Source organism: Phalaenopsis equestris, unplaced genomic scaffold (assembly GCF_001263595.1).
Source record: "Phalaenopsis equestris unplaced genomic scaffold, ASM126359v1 Scaffold000580, whole genome shotgun sequence".
Taxonomy (NCBI): domain Eukaryota; kingdom Viridiplantae; phylum Streptophyta; class Magnoliopsida; order Asparagales; family Orchidaceae; genus Phalaenopsis; species Phalaenopsis equestris.
Window position 1 is genome coordinate 45,458 of NW_018165020.1, and position 24,439 is coordinate 69,896.

Genomic DNA, 24,439 nt, shown 5'->3' on the forward strand with positions numbered 1-24,439 from the left:
ACTTAGTTGAAGAAAATAATTTTTGGGAAACTCTATTCGGTCACCGCGATAGCGAGATTTTCCGCAGTTATAAGCATTGCAAATTAGGGTCAGCACTACTAATCATATTTTACCAGATGTTACCTTATAGAGACGGGGAGAAGTACTTTCAACGGATCATAAACCTCAACATGAGTTGCAGGTTTATACTAGGAAGAAATTCCATAAAGTTACTACAGCCTCAGTTATTCCCTCAGCAGATGTTCAATCAGATGTTCAATCCTCAGCAGATGTTCAATCACCTTTGTCGAATAATGACCCTACAACTAATAGTAACCTTCCCTCTACTTCCACTCATGTTTGTGATCTTCTAATTGCTTTCAGAAAAGAAATCCGAACAAGCACAAAACATCCTACCACACAATACATGTCATATGAAAAACTATCAAAAAATCATAGAGCATTTGTGTCTAAGATTTCTAATATGCTTGTCCAAGAACTGTTTAGGAAGCATTAGGTGAACCGAGTTGGAAATTAACTGTGATGGAAGAAATAAATGCTCTTAAAAGAAATAACACTTGTACAGTCATTGCTCTACCTAAAAACAAAAAGACGGTTGGGTGCAATTGGATGTTCACGGTGAAGTTTAAAGCTGATGGAAGTGTGGAGAGATGCAAAGCGAGACTAGTAGCAAAAGAATTTATTCAAGCTAATGGTTTTGATTATCAAGAGACTTTTGCACCTGTTGCTAAAATTAACTCTATTAGAGTACTTTCTCTTGTTGTTAACTTCAACTAGCCACTTCATCAATTTGATGTAAAAAAATGCATTTTTAAATGGAGAATTGCGAGAAGTGTAAATGGACCTACCATCCGGATTTGAAGAAAAATTTGGAAAAGGTAATGTATGCAAAGTTAAAAAGTCTCTGTACGGGTTAAAGCAGTCTCCTGGAGCTTGGTTTGATTGTTTTAGTGATGTTATCAAGAGACCTGGAATCTCTCAAAGCCAAACTGATCACACTCTCTTTTTCAAACTTTCCAATCAAAGGTAAAGTAGCCATTGTGATTGGGTATGTAGATGATATAATCATGACAGAGGATGCTCCTCTGAAGATGAGCAACTTGAAGAGGAAACTTGAAGCCAAATTTGATATTAAGGACTTGGGAAAGCTGAAATATTTCCTCGGAATGGAGTTTTGCAAGATCCAAGGAGGGAATTTTTGTCAATCAACGCAAGTATGTACTTGATTTACTCAAAGAAACATGAATGACAGGTTGCAAGGCAGCAAATACGCCAATTGAACATAATATAAAATTAAAAACAGCAGCAGCTAATGAGGTAATGGACAAAGCACACTATCAAAGTTTGGTAGAACGACTAATCTATTTGGCTCACACTCAAGCTGACATAGCTCTTGCGGTGAGTGTTGTGAGTCAATTCATGCATTCACCTGGATCTACTCACTTCAAAGCTGTATTCCGAATTTTGAGATATCTCAAAAGAACTCCTGGAAAATGACTTTTGTTCAAAAAAGGAGAACCTCTTCTAATAGAGGCCTACACAGATGCAGATTGGGCAGATGTAAATGATAGAAGATCCACATCAGGTTATTGTACATTTGTAGGCGGAAATCTGGTTACTTGGAAAAGTAAAAAACAAATTGTGGTAGCAAGAAGTAGTGCTGAAGCAAAATTCTGCTCGGTGGCACATGGACTCTGTGAAGTATTATGGATAAAAAGACTTCTGGAAGAGTTTAAGATTCCTATACCAACACTTATTAAAATTTACTGCGACAACAAGACTGCAATATCTATAGCTCATAATCCAGTTCTACATGACAGAACAAAACATATAGAAGTTGACAAACATTTCATCAAGGATAAGATAGATAGTGGTGTGATATATAGGTCCTACATACTTACTGCTAGCCAAACAGCGGATATTTTAACAAAAGACCTTTCCAAAGTGCAACACGAGAGTCTAGTTAGCATGCTTGCCATGAGTGACATCTTCATGCCAGCTTGAGGGGGAGTGTTGAAAGATCTCGTAAATAATGATGATTATATTCCATAATTATTGTTATAACTCTATATTATTGTTATAACTCTATATTCAGAGGGTTATAAATTGTATGAGGAATCTTAAGAACCTCTATTTATTTTTCTCCTTAATTAGAGAAATTAACTGCCTCTTATATTTGTTATTATTTCTTTTATTGTCTACTATATTTTGTTTTTATTGCTTTTCTTATCAGTAAGTCATGTAATGCGTATTTATACAACTCTTTGCATCAATAAGAATAAGCCCTCTTATATTTTTTCCATTGTTTTTAAAAATTTTTGGTAAATTTAGCTTTGAAATTTAGAGATTACTGTAGTGAACTTAGTTTTTTTAGTAGCATTACACAGACTTTGACCTATTTTCTTACTTAAATTTTCTATAGTTTAAATATTGTGCTTTTGCGGGATTTTCCAAACAAATTTTCACTTTCGTGTGGGATCGATACTCAGTACTTCATTAGAGTCATTTATTACTTCAGCGATACATATACTTGTGTTTGCAACCTAGTGACGATTTGAAATTGAAAATACACCTTAATTCACTAGGAGTGATAATTTTAGAAAATTTAAAAGAGAAAACTTATTATACTAACGTAGATTTTATTGTGATTAATTGGAATATTTTTGAGTGCAGTTGCCTTGTGTGTTGTGGTGTTGAAAAACATTTTTAACACAAAAAAAATCACCGCATTAAGTTTTTGGCGGGTAGATTACGGTAAATTACTTATTATTTAAAAAATAACTAAAAAATATAAAAAAAAGAAAACAGTAAAATTATTTTCGTTCTTGTGTGAGTGCTTATTTTTATAATTGTTACGTGTGTTTGTGTATGCAAAAATTAGGATCCGAAGGATTAGTACCTTACAATTCGAAATTAGAATGAACTGTAAGAAAAATTCAAAAACAAAAAGAAACAACAAATGGTGAACAATTTAAATAATTAATGTATGGAAAATGAACATCGACAGAGACCATTAAAAGACTATGCTAATCCTACGGTAGATAAAATTCACTTGACTATACAAACTTTTGCTATAGCTGTTAATTCATTTGAGCTTAAATCTGCTACTATCCGAATGATACAAAATAATTAGTTTGGGGAACACCATCTAAGAATCCGAATTTATATATTCCTACTTTTCTAGAATTGTGTGCCACATTTAAATATAATGGAGTTCCAAATGACGCTGTGAGACGTAGACTTTTTCCTTTTTCATTAAGGGACAAAGCTAAGATGTGGTTAAACTCTTTTGCACTGAGATCAATCAGAATTTGAGGATAATTATCTCTTAAATTTTTGGTTACATATTTCCTACAATCAAAAACTACGAAGCTTAGAAACAATATTACATTTTTTTTTTTGTGAGTTTGAAGGGGAATCAATATATGAATCTTAGGAACGAATTAAAGATCTCTTTAGGAAGTGTCTATACATTGCTTTACCAGATTGGTTAATAATTTAAACATTTTATTATGGATTAGTGAGATCTCTTAGATTTATTATTGAAGTTGCTGCTGGTGGATCATTAATGTCAAAACCATTCGATGAAGTATATTCATTAATTGAAGAGATGACTACTAACAATTTTCAATGACCATCCGAAAGGGTAAATCCAAAGAGAGTAGCCAGTGTTCATGACTCAGACGCATTTTCTATTTTGGCTTCTCAAATCGCTACAATATCAAAGAACTTGGATCAATTTGGAATGAATCTCTCAAACACCACCCGTGGTTGAAGAAAATTTATTCAGACAATTGATAGATTCTCAATCATCGCATGAAACTTTGAATGCAATGAATAATCGACCTAATAATCACTGTTCTAATTATTACAATTCTGGTTGGAAAATTACCCTAATTTAAGTTTGAATAACAATCGCCCTAATGGTGTAAGTCCACAATGGGGGAAAATCAAGCGTACCCTTTGGGAAATGTAAACAATTAAGAAAATACTAATTATAAACCTTATTATCCTCCTGGTTTTAACAGTAATTCACAACTTAAGTAGAAGAAATTGTCTATGGAAGAATTGATATTAAAAATGAGTAATCAATTATAAAGTCAAGGAGCGTCAATTAGAAACATTGAGAATGAATTGAGACATATTGCTACTGCACTGTGCAGTAGACCTCAAGGAACTCTTCCTAGTAATGTTGAGATTAATCCTAAAGACCAAAATAAAGAATAAATTAAAGTTATACAATTAAGAAAGTGGAAGAGAAGTTAAAACAAAAGTTTAAAAAGAGATTGAAGTTGAGAACGAAGGGGTGGAAATTAAAAATCTGAAGAAAATATTCATCATGATTTAGAATATCCTATTAAACCAATGAAAAGTACTGTTGAAAAATCACTACCCCCATTTCCTCAAATATTGAGACAGTAAAAATTGGATTAACAATTCTCAAAATTTTTAGTAATATTTTAGAAACTAACCATAAATATTCCATTTGCTGAAGTCTTCGAACAAATGTCGAGTTATGTAAAGTTTATGAATGATATACTTAATAGAAAAATGATTTTTGTAGATAATGAGACTGTTGCACTTAGTGAAGAGTGTAGTGATATAATTCAGAAAAAGCTTCCTGAAAAACTTAAAAATCCTGGTAGTTTTACTATTCCTTGTGTTGTGGGCGAAATTTTTTTTGGAAAAACTTTATGTGATTTAGGAATTAGTATTACTTTTATGTCTCTTTCTATTTTAAGAAGATTATGATTAGGAAATATTTCCCTTATTACAGTAACCCTTTAGTTAGCTGATCGATCGATTACCTATCCTAAAGGAGTTGTGGAAGATGTATAAGTAAAAGTTGATAAATTTATGTTTCTTGTGGATTTAATTGTGTTAGATATGAAGGAAGATAAAAAAATTACAATCATTTTAGAGACATTTTCTTGCAACTGGAAGAAATATGATAGATGTACAAAAATATGAGTTAATCATGAGAGTCAATAATAAAAAAATTACATTTAATATATCAAATTTAATGAAATACCCAGTAAAATGAAAAGATGATGAATGTTTTAGAATGAAAAATTGTGATTATTTAAGTAATGATCATTTTACGAAAAATTTTGAAGAGAAAATGCAACAAGAAGATTTGAAACTTGAACATAAGGATAAAATGGAAGATAAGTTCATCGAAATATGTAATGAAGATATAGATTATGTTCAGGAAAGATTTGAATTATTGGACACTGCGGAAAATAATGAAAATCTTATTTCTTCAATTGAAGCACCTCCTGAACACATTATGAAATTACTTTCTGCACATTTAAAATATGCATTTTTAGGAGATTTATCTACATTACCTGTTATAGTATTCTCAGAGTCAACTGAATTACAATAACAAAAATTATTAGAGATTTTGAGAAAATATAAGAAAACCTTTGGATGGACAACAACTGATATCAAAGGAATCAATCCTTCAATTTGTATGCACAGAATTTTATTAGAAGATCACCATGAATCGAAAGCGGATCCTCAAAGGAGATTAAACCCTATAATGAAAGTAGTGGTTAAGAAAGAAATTTTGAAATGGTTAGATTCCGGTATTATATATCTTATCTCGGACAGTGCTTGGGTAAGTCCAATTCTTCGCGTCCCAAAGAAAGGGGGTGTGACTATTGTTGTCAATGAAAAAGAAAAATTATTACCAAAACGACAAGTCACTGGTTGGCGAATATGTATTGACTATAGAAAATTAAATTCTGCCACTAGGAAAGATCTTTAATCTTTACTTTTTTCGGATCAAATGCTGTATAGACTGGCTAGACACAAATATTTTTGCTTTTTAGATGAATATACTGGTTATCATCAAATTTCTATTGCTCTTGAAGATTAAGAAAAGACAACATTTACAAGTCCTTATGATACTTGCTTTTAGACGAGTGTCCTTTAGTTTATGTAATGCACCTGCAACATTTTAAAGATGTATGATGCCTATACTTTACGATTTGATTGAAAAATGAATAGAAGTTTATGGATGACTTTTCAGTGTTTGGAACTTCGTTTGAATCATGTGTAAATCATTTAGAAAAATTTTTAGAACAATGTGAAAATACAAATTTAGTATTAGATTGAGAGAAATGTCAATTTATGGTTATAGAAGGAATTGTATTTGGACATAAAATTTCTAAGAACGGTATGGAAGTAGATCCGGCAAAAATTTAGGCTATAGCTAAATTATCCTCCTTACTACAGTGAAAGATGTTGTTTTTTAGGACATACTGATTTCTACAGGCGATAAATTAAGAATTGTTTGACAATTACTAAACCTTTTTGCCAATTATTAGAGAAAGATGAAAAATTTGATTTCAATAAAAAATGCATTAATTCCTTTGAATTATTAAAAGAAAAATTAATCACTGCTCATAAAATAGTTTCACATGATTGGGAGAAACCGTTTGAGCTAATGCATGATGCTAGTGATTATGCAATTGATTTTGAATTAGGGCAAAGATATGACAATTTTTAAAATTATATATTATACAAGCAGAACTCTGAATGAAACTCAAATTAATTATACCACTACTGAGAAAGAGTTATTAGCAATTTTCTATGTTTTTGATAAATTTAGATCATATCTCATTGGAGCTAAATGTATTGTGTATACTGATCATTCTGCTATAAGATATTTAATGCAAAAGAAAGTTGCGAAACCAAAATTAATTAGATAGATTCTTTTGATGCAAGAATTTGATTTTATGTTAGTAGATAAGAAAGGATCTGATGATCAAATAGCGGATCATTTATCTAGGCTCGAACAAGAAAGATTATTTAATTATGAAAGTGAAATTAATGAAAATTTTTCTGATGAACATCTGTACACTATTAATGAATGACATGTGTCATGGTATGCAGACATAGTAAATTATATTGTTTGTGATATTTTATCCTATGGATTGACAACCCAACAATAGAAAAAAATTATTCACAATGCAAAATTTTACTTTTGGGATGACCCATATTTACATAAATAATGTAAAGATTTGATTATTCGAAGATGTGTACCATATTAAGAAACTGAAAAGATTATTCAAAGATGTCATGATTCTGAATTTGGATGATATTTTGGATTCGGTAGAACAACATATAAAATTTTACAATCTGGATTTTATTCGTCCACTCTATTTAGAGATATTAATACATATATAAAAACATATAATCGATGTCAGCGAATAAGAAATATTTCAAGAAAGAATGAAATACTCCTAAATTTTACATTGAAAGTTCAAATATTTGATGTATGGGGATTGAGTTTTATGGGACCATTTGTTCCCTCTTTTGGAAATTTTTCGGTAGAACAACATATAAAATTTTACAATCTGGATTTTATTCGTCCACTCTATTTAGAGATATTAATACATATATAAAAACATATAATCGATGTCAGCGAATAAGAAATATTTCAAGAAAGAATGAAATACTCCTAAATTTTACATTGAAAGTTCAAATATTTGATGTATGGGGATTGAGTTTTATGGGACCATTTGTTCCCTCTTTTGGAAATTTATATATATTAATTGCAGTAGACTATGTTTCCAAATCGATCGAAACAGTTGTTTTACCTCGATGTGATGCTCGAAGCATTTCAAAATTTTTAATGAAAAATGTTTGTGAAAAGTTAGTTCTACTAGAGTTGTCTTTTAATCTCCCGTGTGGAGTTTCTTCCCTCTTGTTAGGTCTGTGACCGACGACAGGTGGTGTTTCGACTACATCTTGCTCCGAGGTGGTGTTATAAACTTCAAACTCTTTTACTACTATTCACCGACCCCCCACCACTCCCCTAGTTGCCTACCATCCTCACATTCCTCCACTCTGTCGCAACCCCTATTTCCTCCACGATCTCGCCGTCCAATCCACCTACAACCAACCAGACACAATCCCTTCTTACCCCACGACAGCTCACCTCTCCGACGTCGCTATCACTTTCGATTCTCTTCAAATAGCTCTAGCTTGAGATTCATCTATTATTGTATTTCTCTTTTGTTTGAGTCGTGTTGTATATCTATTTTTATATTAATAAAAGTTTACCTTTTTTGTATTACGCCACATCCCAACTTATTCCGGTATCACGACTGCTAGCTGAAAGTCTACGATGACCGCAGACTCGAGGACTGATGGAAGAAGCCGCAGGAGTAGGTCCGTCGGCTAGAGGGAGTGCTTGAGGGGTCCTGGAAGTGCGGCTGCTTGATGTGGAGGTTGCTGGGAGGCTCTACAGAGGAAAAGGGAGGCGCAGGCTAGGGTGCGGTGACCTGGAAGGAGGTGCGGGCTGTCTACGCCGTTGGAAGGAGCTGTGGAATGGAGCGGAGAACACCTAGGGCGAGATACAACTGTAACACCACTCACTAAAGGGTACAACTCTCGAAGTGGTAACACCAGAAAGAAGCACCTGAAATAAGAAAATCAAAACTAATTAGGACCTAAGCAAAAACTTTTATAAATAGAGAGAAGACTTAGCAGCTAGCAATGACAATATGTGAAAGGAAAGGGAGGAAATGGTAGGAAATGAAGGGGGCACTGCAACGGCTTGGATGAGGCGAAAGAGTAGGGCTCGAGAAGGAAATGATTGCGGAAGAGCAGCCGAGAGGAATCGTGGGCCTTAAGTGGTAAGGGACCGGTATCATTCCAGCAGGAAGGCTGGACCACTTATTTGCCACGCCCAGGCGTGAACATTGAACGGCCCCGTGTCAAACATTGAATTGATTTACTATTTAACTTTAACACATAGAACCAATAGAAAATACAAGTCTTGAGTCCATTTTTGGATGGAACTATTCGGCAGCTGAAACAAGTTTGTTATTTTTTTCTTTCTGGCTGCATGCTGAAACAATGAGCATTGGGGGTATCCTGTCAGTTTAAAGGAGAGCAGAGGCTAGAAGAGTTGAAGGAACACTAATTCACTTTATTTATTTATTCAAATTTGGTTCTCTAATTCACTTTGTTTATTTATTCTAAATAGAAAATGCAAAGTTGCTTTTTATAGCTAAAATGATAAGCGATATGAAAACACATGTTGGCCATCCAAATAAGCGAACCAGTTTTCTAGTAATGTAAGTTAAAATTTTTTGTAAGACCTATACTTATCTAAATACTTATCATGATTTATTTAAATATCTAAAAAAATATTTGGAGAATATTGCTAAGTGTATACTCTTTTGATATGAGGAGCTAGGGGAGATGAGATTTGCATTGAGTGAATTGTGGAGGATTACATGATTTTCTTTTATTCCCATCAGCGGATTCTCCATTACGTTGGGAGATCTGGTTGAATTTTTTTTATTTGTTCTTATTGTTTGGAGCTTAGAATGTTCCGTTTAATTTAGAATTGAAAATCTCAATGATTTGTTGCCTCCTTATTCTGGGGTTTTGAATTGGTGAATTTGCTATTAGTTTCTGTCTTTGCTAATTCTCATTTCATGGCCTCACATTTTTTTTGTATTGATTTGAGCTTTTTGATGGAAACTTTTGGTAGCTTCTAAAATAATAATTGAATTTTTTTTGCTGTCTAAATCTGTGAGTATCTTCTGGATCAATAAATTTGGCGAATAATCCATCATTGGAATCCTTCTGGATTAGAGTGGCACTGCTTATTATCATTGTAATTGAGATATAATCAACTAAATAGGAGGAAAGTTAGTACATTCTGTTATATCTATTTTGATATTAAAAGAATATTCTCTTAAATCTATCTGGATATTAAAAAAGTATTCCTTGGTTTGGTTGTTTTATTGGCCAAATCTTACTTAGTTATCATCTCTTCAAACTGCATTGCTTCTATTTTAAAATTGATGCTAAATTGCCTGAATTGTCGCCCACACTGTTGATTGATAAACGGCCAGCTTTCTGATTTAAACCTGATTACTGTACTATTTGTTAGATGTGAAGATATTTATATTTGGAATATCATTTTAGGCCTGCTGTCGAGTAGCATAAAACAATGGACTATACATGTATTATTTCCAATATTGCTTTTAATAAGATTTTAGAATTTCATTTCGATTTTTGCTATTGCATTTAAAAGGAGTCATCAAAATTTATTGTTTTTAACTCATCCACTTTAACTTCCAGTTTTCTTATTATATGTACTGTCCTTCTTTTCACTGCTTATCTGTGAGCACATTGTAGGTATGCCATGCATGAGTTAGGCCTTTCTTCTCGTAAGCCTTTCAGAAAATGTGCTAGAGTAGTTGGAGAGGTAAAATCATTATCTTTCTTGCTATTCATTTTGTTTGCAAGTGGTCAATTGTTTTTTTTTACTCCTTTGATTTAATCATTTTAATTTTTGGTACAAGGTTTTATTCTTTATTTGAAGCTTTATTTTGTTGGCCGTTACTAGGTTTTGGGTAAATTTCATCCTCATGGAGATACTGCTGTGTATGAATCCCTTGTCAGAATGGCACAGGTATTATTGGAATTTGGTATACATAATAATTTTTGTCTTGTTCACTTGAACTTGAGATGAATTTCCACTGCTTTCGATTTCATTTTGAACCTGACTATAGCAACATTATAATTCTTCCGGTTAGAGTAAACAATTTGTCTTTGCAAAATCAGTGGCTGGGATCTTCTGTTTTTTTAAAAAATTTACGCGCTACAAATATTTACAAGCAATTAAAGATAGAAAATGAAAGCTAAATATCACAACACCTAAGCACTGATAGACTAGTGATGCTAAATTAAAAAATATGATCAGTATATTTTGCACGCCCCAACATACATGTTTTGGAACTAAGACATAAAATGAAGAGCATGGTAATTGAAGTGTTGTAAAGTACATCAATGCAACCAAGTAGATGCTGAATACAACCGTATAAAAAAAAGTTTACAGGAAATAAACATTGTAAAAATCTATGAACGGATTCAATGGAATGTGGCATGCAACCTTTAAAAATGTGAAATGTTAGAAGTAGCTATAACAGTGTATCAATGTACTCAAGTGAGCGCCAATCATAACTTTAAAATGAATATTGTAGTAAGTGTAAGTTATTTTAGTTTTAACAATATATAAATGCACTCAAGCGAGTTCAAACTTCAATTTTCAAATGGGAAGAACTTTTAGATAAAGTAAATACAGAAATATAAATGTTAGTTCTTTGATGAGACACATTCAAAGTCCTGAAACAAGTTTGTTATTTTAGTGTTTTGCTTATTTAAAGTCGTCGTTTTTTCTTCAAGAGCCTCATTGGAATTTCGCTAACAGCCTCCATTAGTCATGGAGATAACAAGCTTTACAATTGCTCCTTTTCATAGTCTTAGGATTAACCTCCTTGAATCTTTTTGTGGCTAAGTCAAACCCTCAAGTGACTTTTTTTCAAATCAAATAAGAAACTGAAAGAAAGATGGGCATACAAACTAGAGCACTCTCTGAAAAATATATACGAATAAGCTCAATATGATGTTACAATGGGAAGCTCTACCACATCAACCTTTTGCCAAGACTTAAAAAAAAATACATGGAAATAATTTTTAGGAGTTCAAAAATAAAAACAAAGTTTTGAATATAAAATTTTTTCTTAAAGAAAGAGATTTTTAAAATGATTTTTTCCCTAAAAGTAAAAATAAAAATTTTCTTTTGGGGGGATCAAACCAATGGAAAGCACAAGTTCTAAAGAAAATGGTTTAATAAAGAGTGAAAAAGAAGCTCAAACCTTTTGAATTTTGCAAACAAACTACGTGAATCTTTCAAAAGTTTTATCAAGAGATCCTTCGGAAACTTGGAAAACTAAAAAACTTCAAGTTCTTTCACAAGCATTAGCCATTTTTCCTCTATAGGAGGGGCATATATTGACCCAGAAATGTCACTTTGTCATGACATTTATGATAAACAATTGATTTATGAATTTTGAAAGTTTGCAAACAAAATATCTTGCAAAATCTTCTCGTATGAATTTATGACCTCATAATAAGTTTAGAGTAGGATAAGAAAATATTAAATTATCTTATCAAATTTTTTTTTGAAATGCTTACTTCTGTAAAATTTACATCCAAATATGATTGAAGTCACATCAATCGTCGGATTTCTATTTGAATTTAGTTAGCCATATTGGCAGGCCTTTTCCATTTCAGCCAATTGCTCTTGACTATGTAACTACTTGATTTTCTAAGTTTATTATATTGAAGATTATGTAATATTGAGTATAATGCGGGAAAAATTAATTCCATAACTATCATAATGAATATTTTATGGCTATTAAAGTTTTTCAATTAATTTTCTTAGTTCGCCATAATTTTGTTATTTCAATGATTTTGTGTGGAGTTTAAAATTCAATCTTGCGAGTTGTGTTTGGTATGGCAAATTCTTTTCTTCTTTTCATGCAGTTATTCGTCTTCATTTATGATTGAGCTCAATTTTTTTTGCACTAAATCTGTCTGAAATACAATTGAAGAGAATTAAGTAGATTTTTTTCTTTATAATGGTTATATTCATCAAATACTACATACGGTGAAAAAATTCCAGCAGGTTTCTTGAAACTATCAGTCATAGCTAATCTCTTTCCTGTTTGCAGATCATCTAATTCTGTTGTGCTGAGCAGAAATCTCATGCACCTTTGGTGCAGATAAAAGTTAAGGAAGATGTTTCAATGCCTATAGATTTGCTTTGGCATTTGAGCTTCCATCCCATATTCATTATATGGTAAACTAGTGATGGAGAGCAAGGTTTTTGGTCCTATTGAAGAGCTTTTAACCACCTTTTTTAACTCTTTGTGTGCATTTCTGTTGCTTAAAATTCTTGTCCCAATTGTGTCCTTCCAAGCAAAGGCAAGGAATTTTCTTGATACCGCTTTCTGTACCAATACAATTCCATGATGCAATTTGCTATGTGCATATTTGTATCTGTTAACCATCCCGCTGTAATGAACTAGTACTTTATTATTATTGTTTTGGTATTACGTAATGATTATGTCCTTGATATTCTGTTGTAATAATTCAAAGGTATTTTTCTAGAATTTTTCTATGCGGTGCCCGCTTATTCAAGGACATGGGAACTTTGGGTCTGTTGATGCTGATCCTCCTGCAGCAATGCGATACACTGAATGCAGGTTGGAGGTAGGCTCTTGGAGTGTTTATCTTGATTGAATCTGGCAACTGCTTCCTATTTCATCACCATTAATGTTATATACTCAACATTTTAGTTTTCATATTTTTTAGCTTGTAGCAGTTCATATCTAAGAACTGCAATTCATTATTCTCAAAATTGATAGTCTAAGTTTTCATGTAATTATTATTTATGCTATAGCAATACTAACCGAACATGCCTTTTAAATTGTTTGTCAGAGATGAGCTTATTTTCTGAGACCCATGGTAGTCATTTTTAATCAGCAGAGAAGCAAGATGTGGCACTAATAAGTGAATCAAACAAAAAACTGTTTTTTTTGCTTTACAAAACTGCTCAACCGGTTGTAACATATGCACCATGAGATAGCAAGCCGTTGAACATGTTACTGACATGGATGCTTAGATCCTTGGTTTGAAGCAATGGTTTAAAAACTAATATTGCAAAAAATAGTGCATTGTACACATAATTTTGACATCTTTTTTTTTTCATTTTAATTTCTTTGCTGTAATTGTTAATTCTTAGAATTTCCTTTAACTTAATTGAAGTTCTGTTATTCACAAAAATTATAATCTCATCTTTTATCTGCAGGCCGTCACTGAAGCCATGCTTTTGATGGATTTAGAACAGAATACTGTAGACCTTCATATGCTTACTATTTATTTCCTTTTCTGGAATCTGTATGCTTATTTTCTCTCTTTAATGGGAAGTCCATATGCATTTATTTTGATCGGTACATAATTTTTTCAGGTTGACTTTGTTCCAAATTTTGACAATTCACAAAAGGAGCCATCTCTTTTGCCAGCTCGTGTTCCTACTTTATTGCTAAATGGTTCTTCTGGAATTGCGGTTTGTTTTATTTTTATAGATTTTATGGTTTAACATCTGTATTCTTTCATTTTGATATCCCACTTGTGTTGGAGGACGATTGTGTTAAGACTTTCATTTGGGCTGAGCTTGATTTGGTTCAGTCAATCTAATCCGTTTTGTCCGGTTTTTGGCTTGATTTATGTTGTACTTAATACTTCATCTATATGCTCATGGGAGGAAGATGACTTGACCAAGGCCAATTCACCATGGTCTGGGCCAAGTTGGGTGCATATTTTTAGCGCAAACAACAAAATGAAAAGCCCTCAAACTAAGCAAGTTTGAAGACAATTTATATAAGGTTTTAATGTGTGTTATTTTTTGCTTCTGTAATCTACCTGGCAATCATCATTTCTACTTCTATAATTATGAATTATATACAGTTTTAATTATCTACATAATGCATATTGTTTATAAATATAGTTAGTTTATTTATAATATTATATGATATGTTGAATTTATTATATTAAGAAAATCTCCCTTTATAACATATTAGAATATTTACAAATAACTTGACATAATAAAACAATTTGTTTCGCAATAGTATTCTATATTAAAATTATTGTTATCATAAAATATGACATTACTTTTTTGTATTTATTACATTTTATGACAAATTATAGATATATAAAATGGCTATTTCAATTATTTTTTGGGCCTATCTGGATTCATGTTTTTTTCTTTTTTAGTAATGTGCGTGAACGAAAACATTATAGAACTAGTTTTTTGGCAAATATGATAGTTAAGAAGCTATGAACTGTTAAATTATATATTGTTGATTACTTGATTTTACATCATATAATTAATTTTATTACTTAATTTGGTAGAAAAATTAATGGCACTCTTTTCTACATTTCAAATTAATTTTCATAAAGAATTCTACCTACTTGAGTTCACGTTAATATTTTTCCCTTGGTTTAGGACAATATGTGTGTGTCTATATATGTATATATATATTGCTAAAACTTCATAGTCCCTTTGTGACTTCATATGAAGCATGGGCCAAAATAACCCGCTGAATCTTTTTATACTTTTAGGCGGTGTTTGGTAGCATGCTTTTTATTGGATTTAGCCTTGGAGGTAGCTTAAATCCATCCAAACACAAAAAAAAAAAAAAAAAAAAAAAAAAATTCCAATGCTCTGTTAACTTCAATTCTTCCGTGTACCGTTATTTTTCTCCTGTGATCAGTCATTGTGATGATGTAAATCCGAGTAGTTGACGGGGTTATTTTGCTATTGATCACAACTTCTGTGAGATTAGGATTTGATAAATCTGAACTTGTCGGATTTAATAAATCTTATTTAATGTAAAACTTAGTTGCAGACATCGCCTTAAATTAATAAACTAATTATGTTTATATTGCTTGGTTCATAGTTCTTTATGCTTGATCATTCTTATTGTAATTTTAGGTTGGGATGGCAACAAATATTCCACCTCATAATCTTTGTGAGCTTGTGGATGCTCTCACCGCGCTGATTCATAATCCTGATGCTTCGGTAAGCATGTCATCCTTGTTTTATATGAATTTTACCAGATAGCTGTTTGATATATCAGTAAGTTGATTGATGGGAAGACAACTATTTTTTTGGCGTTCTTGTATGACTTACAGATTATCATAATCTGCAAACCCTATCTATTTATTTTTTTGAACTTTCTAAAATTTCCTTATTTGCACTGCTATGCTAAAATCCTTTTTGAAGTCGCTGATCTTAATATTTTGCCTAAAGCTTCAAGAACTGCTGGAGTACATGCCTGGGCCAGACTTCCCAACAGGAGGGCTGATTATGGGAAATATTGGGTACCACTGATTTCTTTTTTTGTATGCCATGTTTTCTTCTCTTTATCTAAAACTTGGGTTACTTTTTCTTCTTGTACTCAAGAATTTTGGAAGCATATAGAACTGGTCGGGGGCGTATAATAATTAGAGGGAAGACTGAAGTGGAGTCCGTTGATGAGAAGACAAAACGAGTAGCAATTGTCATTAAAGAGGTCACACTAACTCTTTCTTCATGAAATTTTATATCCTTTTGCTTGTTTGCATCATTGGCTTGCGTATTTACCTCACACACACACGCGCACACACACAACAACAACAACAAGAAGTCTTCATCCAATTAAGTGGGGCCAGCTACATGATTTTTTTTTCACCATTGCGTCCTATTAAGTGTCATATTTTCATTTAATTCTAACATATTAAGATCATTTTTAATACAATATGCCCATGTCTTTTTAGGCCAACCTCTGCATTTCTTAACTTAAGTTGAATCTAAAACATCTACTATCCTAATTGGATCATCAGATGATCGACGTTTAATGTAACCAAACATTCTAAGACGACATGTTTTGAACTTTATTGCAGATCCCTTACCTGACAAACAAAGCTGCATTGGTAGAGAAAATTGCTGAGCTTGTTGAGGATAAGGTACTTAATCTTTTGCTTGGAAATTTCTCTAATTGTATCAATATATCATACACGAATGCTGTTGTAACTTAAAACAATCTCATTTCTGATTTGTAGTCTCACATGCCATTTCTTTTTTGGCCAGAGTCAATATTTTAGGCTTTCAATTTTGATTGAGCTGATTTTTTTTCCTTTACTTGCTTCGGTGTGATTGAATGAATATATACTAAGTATATTTTCTAGATAATATCGATATTATACATAAATTCAAATGGCATTATCAATACATTTTCGTTCAGGAACACAATACACACTTTTAATTGCATTTATTTTGATACTCAACTTGTTTTCACTTGTTGCCTAAAAGAACACTAGAAAGAAACAATCTTAGCTCTAACATTTATAAAAAATGAGTACGAAGCCATTTGAGTTTACTACATACACTGCCAAACTGTCTAATTCAAGTATTCTATTTGACATATTTGTTCATGTGGTTTTGGGCTCACTTCTTTCAAAATGGATCAAGTGATCTAATTCATTGCGTGCCATGTGCTGTATGGATTACCTTAAAGTGACACACCAATCAACCATTATGGGTAAGCCATGAGTGTATTGACAATAGTGCACACTTGTGAATGACCACTCTCACAATTAATGTTGTATTTCACAGGTCACACAGTAGTTCTGACAATGCATGCACTGAAATCGTAACTATTCGCATGTGCTCCAACAAGTGCTTTATGTTTGCAAATTTTGCTATGAAAAAAGCTACATATATGAGTATAAAATATTTCCAAATGAATTTCATGAGCTTCGAACAATACAATACATGCTTAAATACGTTGTTTTAGAATGTCATGCAGTTTAAACATGATTTATAATATATGAGTACCTCAAGATTTATAAAATTTCTCTTAAAAAATCAAGTTAAAAACTATTAAGTTATGTATCCGCTCAACAACAACAACAACAACAATAACAATAACAAAGCCTTAATCTTACTACGTGTGGTCGGCTACAAGAATCCTTTTTCTCCATTGCGTCCTATTTGGTGTCATATTTCATTTAGTTCTAATAACTTAAGATCATTTATTATACAATAAGCCCAAGTCTTCCTAGGTCTACCTCTATAGGCTACCTCTGCCTTTCTTAACATAAGTCGAATCTAAAATATCTACCTCCTAATTGGATCATCAGATGGTCGATGCTTATTATGACCAAACCATCTAAGACGATTTTCTCTAATTTTGTCCGTCACAGGAGCTACACCAACCCTATCACGGATATAATTATTTCACATTGTCTTTAAGTGTAAAGCCACTCATCCACATAATCATTCTCATCTCGACAACACTTAACTTAGTATTATGCTTCTCTTTTAAAGGCCAACATTTAGCGCCGTAGAGCATTGCATGTCTCACCACTGTCTTATTTATTTTTCTATCACACAAAAGGCCCGAAGCATTCCTCCACTTCAACCAACCAACTTGAATTATACTATTAACATGCCCATCCATATCACCATCGCTTTGAACAAAAGACCCGAGATATCTAAATCGTTCACACTTTTTAATAATTTGATCACCCAACAAGGTACATCCTCCTGCAAATGTCTAGTAAGACCATCCATAACTAAAGCAAAAAGATATGGGCTTAAAGCCGATCCCTAATGTAATCCAACAAAAATAGGAAAATATTTGTTCAATCCTCCTTCAGTTCAACACAAGTAACAACTCTAGAATACATATCTTTAATGACTTGAATATAAGTCATATCAACACATTTCTACTTAAGAACTCTCCAAAGGATATCTCTTGGAATCTTATTGTAAGCTTTTTCTAAATCGATAAAAATCAAATGTAGATTCTCCTTATTATCTCTGAACTTCTCCATCAAACTTCTCAATAAATGTATAGCTTCCATAGTGGACCTGCCCGACATAAATCCAAATTGATTATGAGAAATCTTGATCAGGTTTGTCATTATTTTCACGCCGTCGACTCTTAATTTATGGATGGCAATTTTTTTTAAAAAAACTCAAAATTAAGTTATTTTTATATGTTGAGTAACTAGTGCCTTAACCACTAACTTTAATCGAAAGTGTTCTCCGTTATTAAGAGGGGGTAATTAACTTTCGGGTCTTGCGCTTATTAGAAATCTCTAATCAAATTAAATAGTTTATGGATATTGTTTTATTTTAAATTTATTCAGTCTTTTGGAAATTTGATACGGAAACACACAAAACTCTAAGATGAGCTTTTTGGGTGAATTGTTCGAGCCCGCAATAAATGATTGTGATGTAATATAAACATTACTTATATAAAAAACGAAATGATATAGATAGGCTGTATGAGTAGGCCTAGATAGGTATCCTCCCACACGGTACAAAAAAAAAAAAAAAAATAATGATACATATAATACCAAAAAAAGTCAAAACCACCATTATGGACGACTCCAATTAGTCTTGCCTCTTCCTCTAGTTCTAAGAACGGAGCTAGCGAGCAAATTGGGGAGTTGCGTGTCATTAACCGAAGTAACCAATGTGTCATCCATTAGATTTTTGAGCTCAAGTCGGTCACCATTCTTCTTCTTCCTCCTGGATGTGTAAACCCGCCATTCCTTGTTCGAAGATTGGGTCATCTGATCGGTATGTTGATTAACAGATTGTCGGACATGTATAAATTGTTGAATCCCTTGTGCCTGACTAACATTAACGACTTGCTCGTTTAGATGAGGTGGTAGAACTGCAGTAGAAGGATTGCCAACCGTTGTAACCACATTAGGTTCTAGTGTAAGTAAAGTATGAAAGTAAAGTATGAATTGTCTATGAATTGTCGCCTCTGTACCAGATACTTCCTGGGGATGAGGAGCTACAAGGCTCTCCTGATTATCTGTCCGAACATTTTCCTTAGTATTGTTTTCAATAATGTTTGAAGGTGTAGGTTGCTCAGCAGAGCCATCCGACAACACACAACACATCAATCGCAGAAACATCAATCGCAGAAACAAAAATAGTATTGTCAGGAGGGGGTCCACATGGGCAATTAAATCAGAAACAAATTTCTGTCTTGTGGTAATTTCCTCCACAGGTGGGGTCAATGTGTCCAAAACAGTGTGGTTAGATTCATCCTTATTCGCATGAGCTGTAGATTTCAAGTTAGGATGGAGTCTGTAGCATTTGTTAAGGATATGCCCAAACATTTTACAGTGGGTACAATAGAAATGTCTATATTCCATGACAATTTGTTGTCAATATCCATTATGTGTTGTGCTCAGTCAAACTTTTGTAATATCAGGTAAAGTGATATCTCGTTACCAAGTATTCTGGCAACAAAAGGCCTGATTAGATTGAAGGTAGGTAGATCAAGCTTCAGAGAATCCCAAAGTATGACCCCAATAGATTTAATAACCTAATAATTAAAAAAATGCAGCTTGTGTTCAGGTAAACTAAACCATACTGGTACAGTGGGAGGTTCAAGATTTCGGTCAAAATCAGGAGTTCACTTGAGTAACTTCATTGACTTTCCCGCAATGTTAAGATATTTTTTTGAGAGAACTTGAGCGTAGTTTTCAGCCATAGTTAACTGAATTAACACGTCTCCCCATCAAAGAGATCCACTTTCCACTTGCTTATAAGTTTGAGTTCATCAAACTCTTTCTGATTACATACATAAAACACATCTCTCCCCATCAAAGAGACCCACTTTTGACTTGCTTATAAGTTTAAGGTCATCAAAACTCTTTCTGATTACATACATAAGTGGGTGTCGCCACTGAAATTTTCCAATAAGGGTGAATTTGATTTTGTCAGTCAAGGTTGAAATTTCTAAATCAGAGAAAAAGAGTGCTGTTTTTCCACCTTTCCTACTTGTCTTCTTAACAAAAGGGTATTCACCGGTACATTCCTTATAGCTTGAGGGGAAGACTACAACCAACTCCACCAGGTGATTACCCACCACGTGGGCGAAGGAGGCATTGCCAAGTTTAAACAAAGGAGGGAGCTCACCCATCCAGCAGGGAGAAAGTCCACCTGCAATGAGGGAGGAAGGAGAGGGAGGAGTTACAAGTCAGAACTGTTGAGAGTAGAGGAGCCGTAGCTGCGAGCCGTTGCTAGGGCTGTCGAGTCGTGCGGAGGAGGGGAACCGAAGGAGACGAGATTTGTGTCTGAGTGCGTCAATGGGAGAGGAGGAAGAAGTCGCAGAAAGCGAGCCAAAGAACGAAGTTCCGAAGCTGTAGAAGACGTCCTTCAGCGAGCAACGAACACAAAGGCGCAGCTCGACGAAACTCAGACGAGGACGACGGAAGACGAAACAGAGGAGCAAACTCCTTTTTTTCGAGCGTGAAATTACCGTAGTAGAGGCTAGGGTTCGCAGTGAGGTGAAACCCTGGCAGGCCTCCCATTTCCGCCATTGTCATCAGAAATCCCAACTCAAGTGCTAATATATTAAAACAGAAAAGATACATAAATGTTGTATGAGAAGGTGTAAAAGAAAGCCTAACTCATATAATACAATACAAATAAATCTCAAATAAAACAAAGATACATAAAGGTAAAAACAGAAAACCACGAAAAGGTGAAAAAGTGCTGGAGACGTCCCGTTTTAGTCCTCCCTCTGCCTCTAGTTTTCGGAAGTGAGCCGACTAACAATTTAGTAAGGTGAGTACCTTTGCCCGAAGTAACCAAAGTATCATCCGTTGGATTCCTGAGCTCAAGTAGGTCTCCATTTTTCTTCTTCCTCCTGGATGTGTAGACCTGTCATTCCTCATCCGATGATTGACTCTTCTGATCAATAGATTATTTCTAAGTTGGCCGGATAGGTATAGGTTGTTGCACATCATGATTCTCATGAGCCTGAGTAACATTAACAGCTTGCTCGACCTGATGAGGCGATAGTGAAGCAGTAGAAGTATTGTCATCTGTAATATCGGTGATAGGTTTTAGGACAGGTGGAGTTTGAAGAATCTCTCTCTCTCTCATGATAGGAGGTTCCAAAGACGATTGAGCTATAACATTGTGTGGGAACTGAATGGTTGTCATATTACCTGCGAGAATAGTGACGTCTTCAGGGGTATCTTTTTGACGATTCATAGTGTTAATAGCTTGGAGCTGATTAGGAGGAGTTGATGACATTGAGAACTGAAGTAGCCGAATATACGACAGTTCAAACAATACGAAAAAAAATGCTCAATCACTACCTTTTGCCAATATCCATGGTGATGTTTGCCCAACCAAATTTCCTCAGAAGCGGATGAAGTAATGCCTCTTTCAACAAGTACTCTGCCTTCAGATGGACGAGAAAGATTAAAAGTAGGAATGTCTGTTTTAAGTGGCTTACCATAAACTGAGGCAATAAAGTATAACACTTTTTGAGTAAAATAATGAAATTTCAGATCCGAGAGACGAATCCAAACCGGAATGATTGGTGGTTCCGTCTGTGGGTCAAAATCCACAGATCATTTCAGAATCTTCATTGCTTAGTTATCAATCCAGATTATTCTTCTAGCAAATAAACGCATGTAATTCTCTTCTTTACTAAGTTGTATAAGAATGTGTCTTCCATCTAACAGTCCAATTTTTCACTCCCCAACAAGGTTCATAAGCTTAAATTCCTTACGAATTAGCTCAATTTTGGGATGATCATATAGAAATTTCCCTACTAAATTCAGTCGACAGGAGGAAGCAAGTTGAATACCTTCAGCTTCTGCAAAAAATATGGCAGACTTCTCATTCTTCCTACCAGGTTTCTTGATGTCCTTCGCCTACTCAAACGAAGGAGGGAAAGAACACGATTTAGGTGTGCCTGAGGTGTGGACATCCGCAAGGGCAGCAACATACGATCTGTCCGAAGCCATCCCCAATAGATGGAGGTGCGACATAAGAATAATGAAGAAAGCAAAGCAGAGAGCAAAATCGGAATCAGAACAGAGAGCAGGAGCGGAAACCCCTCTGTGAAGCCCCTGCGATTTTAACTCGAGCCCGAGGATTGCAGGCAAGAAACAGAAAATGAGCCTTGCCAAGTCGAGCAGAGGGCAAAGCAGAAAGTCGCAGAAGTTGAAGCCGCGGAAGTCGCAGCAAACGGTCAAGACGAAGCTGCAGAAGACGGTCGAAACCACAGATGACGGATGAGCTGAAGACGGTCGGAGCGAAGCCGCGGAAGTCGAAACCGCTGAATAGGCGCAACTTGACGAGCTCTACGAAGACGACGAGCCGCGAACGGGAACAGAGGAGCGAACTCCCCTTCTTCTTCAAGTGAAAAAACTGTAGCAGAGGCTAGGGTTCGCCGTGAGGTGCAGATTTTGTGCACTTGAACACACTAACCAAAAAGCAAACAAAATACATCACTCACTTTGAGGGTTCCACATCCCAGTTACAACACCACACAATGAAAGCTCCAAAATACAAATACTACCACAAACCCAAAAATCTCAAAAGCAGAAACCCAAAAACTCCTATACCAATGATCAGTATATCAATGTAAGGTTATCTTTGTATGCGTGTATAGCTATTGTTAAAGCAACCTCTCACATATGGAATGTTTAAACTGTCCCCATGCAGCAACAAATTCAACTGTCTACTCGGCTTCACATAAAAAAACCACTGATTCCGATCTAGCACCAGCTTTTTGCCAAGTAATTTACTTGTCTGTTACCCTCTCTAGGCAAATAGCTCCAAAAAATCAGCATTGTGTTGGATATAGCATTGATCCTGTCTAAATTCCAGTTTAAATACAAGGGAGGGTCTTTTTTTCTTTGCAATATGTCTAATAGAATACTTGAATCTATTTCCATGAGTTAGTATTACCACTTAAACAGCACGACCAACTTAATTGCCATCCAAACCGTCCAAAGCTCTGCATCCAAAGCACAAGCAACCAAACAAGGTGATTGAAAATAACAAATACATGTACCTGTATGCATTCTAAACACACCACCAACTCCAGGTATTTTCAGATGTCCAGCTGCCATCTGTATTGGCTTTAATCCAAGGAAAGGAAGGACCTCTCTAAAGCACCAGAGAAACTCCACCCGAATGCCTGCTTTTGAAATTGTTGCCCATAACAGCATCCCAACCATCAAATAAGTGGGGTTTGTTGATAGCACTCCTTCCTCTTTTATATCAACCTCCCCCTGCTTAGTAGCATTCCTTGTTAACCATGTGAACCACATGCCAATAAAAGGTATCAACATGTTAACGTGATAAGTATTAGGGGAATGATTCCAATTATCCTTGCGTTGTTTAAGGCCCTCCCAACCCATGATTGGTATGATGATCCCACAAAGCTTGCCCAACAATTGCCAGATTTTAATAGAATAACAGCATTGGAAAAAAATATGATTCAAACCTTCCTCCTTTTTGCATAGAGCACATGAGGGGATTCTCAAGCCTTTTAATTTTAGGATGTCATCAACTGGGAGCAGTTCATGGTACACCCTCCAAGTGAAAAATGACATAGAAGTAGAAAGAAATTTGTTCCAAACCTTAACTCCCCACTCTACATCCCTCCAATTATGTGACTTATAGTATAAAGCTTTATTGATGGAGAATGAATTGGAAAGTTTAGTCAACATTTTATCCTTTCCAGCTCTATCAAAATAAATCTTGGAGATAGAAGTAGCCACATCCTCCCCCACAATTCTATTAACCATTTCCATAGTCCAATCATCTTCCAGCCAGAAATCAGCCACCTCATTTTATCCAAATCCTGCGTAAAGAAACAAGATAGGTCCTCCAAATACCAGGGATCCTTCCAAAAGGATAGACTACCTTCTCCAAGCTTCCAAGTGATACGCTTCTCCGCCCTCTCCCTCACTCTTAACATGCCTTTCCACACTTTAGATCTCCATTTTTAAAAATTTCTTCCACTGGATGATAGCCCTTAAAATTTTTATCTTTCATATACTTTTCCCATTCCATAGATCTAAACTTCAGCCACAAGATCATATAAATTTATATCAGCAAAGTGATGCAACTGATGAAAAACCCAACCCCCAGTAGCTTCCATCGAAACTAAATCTTGCTTCAATGCTCCCCAGCCCATAGGAATTTATTAATTGCCGCCGAAGAGGGGGGGGG

The 24,439-nt window shown here is 34.4% G+C and overlaps 1 protein-coding gene across 4 annotated transcripts in view; it reads left to right on the top strand.

Annotated features, from left to right (window-relative positions):
- The window catches only part of LOC110029502 (DNA gyrase subunit A, chloroplastic/mitochondrial), a 110,482-nt gene that overhangs the window by 25,451 nt on the left and 60,592 nt on the right, over positions 1-24,439 (top strand). For 3 of the 4 annotated variants that reach the window (XM_020731825.1, XM_020731823.1, XM_020731824.1), the window contains exons 2-10: positions 10,168-10,237; positions 10,379-10,444; positions 12,988-13,089; positions 13,688-13,732; positions 13,847-13,945; positions 15,374-15,460; positions 15,692-15,762; positions 15,845-15,953; positions 16,324-16,386. In XM_020731825.1, coding sequence (XP_020587484.1) covers positions 10,168-10,237; positions 10,379-10,444; positions 12,988-13,089; positions 13,688-13,732; positions 13,847-13,945; positions 15,374-15,460; positions 15,692-15,762; positions 15,845-15,953; positions 16,324-16,386 — 712 coding nt within the window. Of the gene's footprint in view, positions 1-10,167; positions 10,238-10,378; positions 10,445-12,468; positions 12,802-12,987; positions 13,090-13,687; positions 13,733-13,846; positions 13,946-15,373; positions 15,461-15,691; positions 15,763-15,844; positions 15,954-16,323; positions 16,387-24,439 lie in introns of those variants that run through there. The other variant, XM_020731826.1, reaches the window with a different exon arrangement.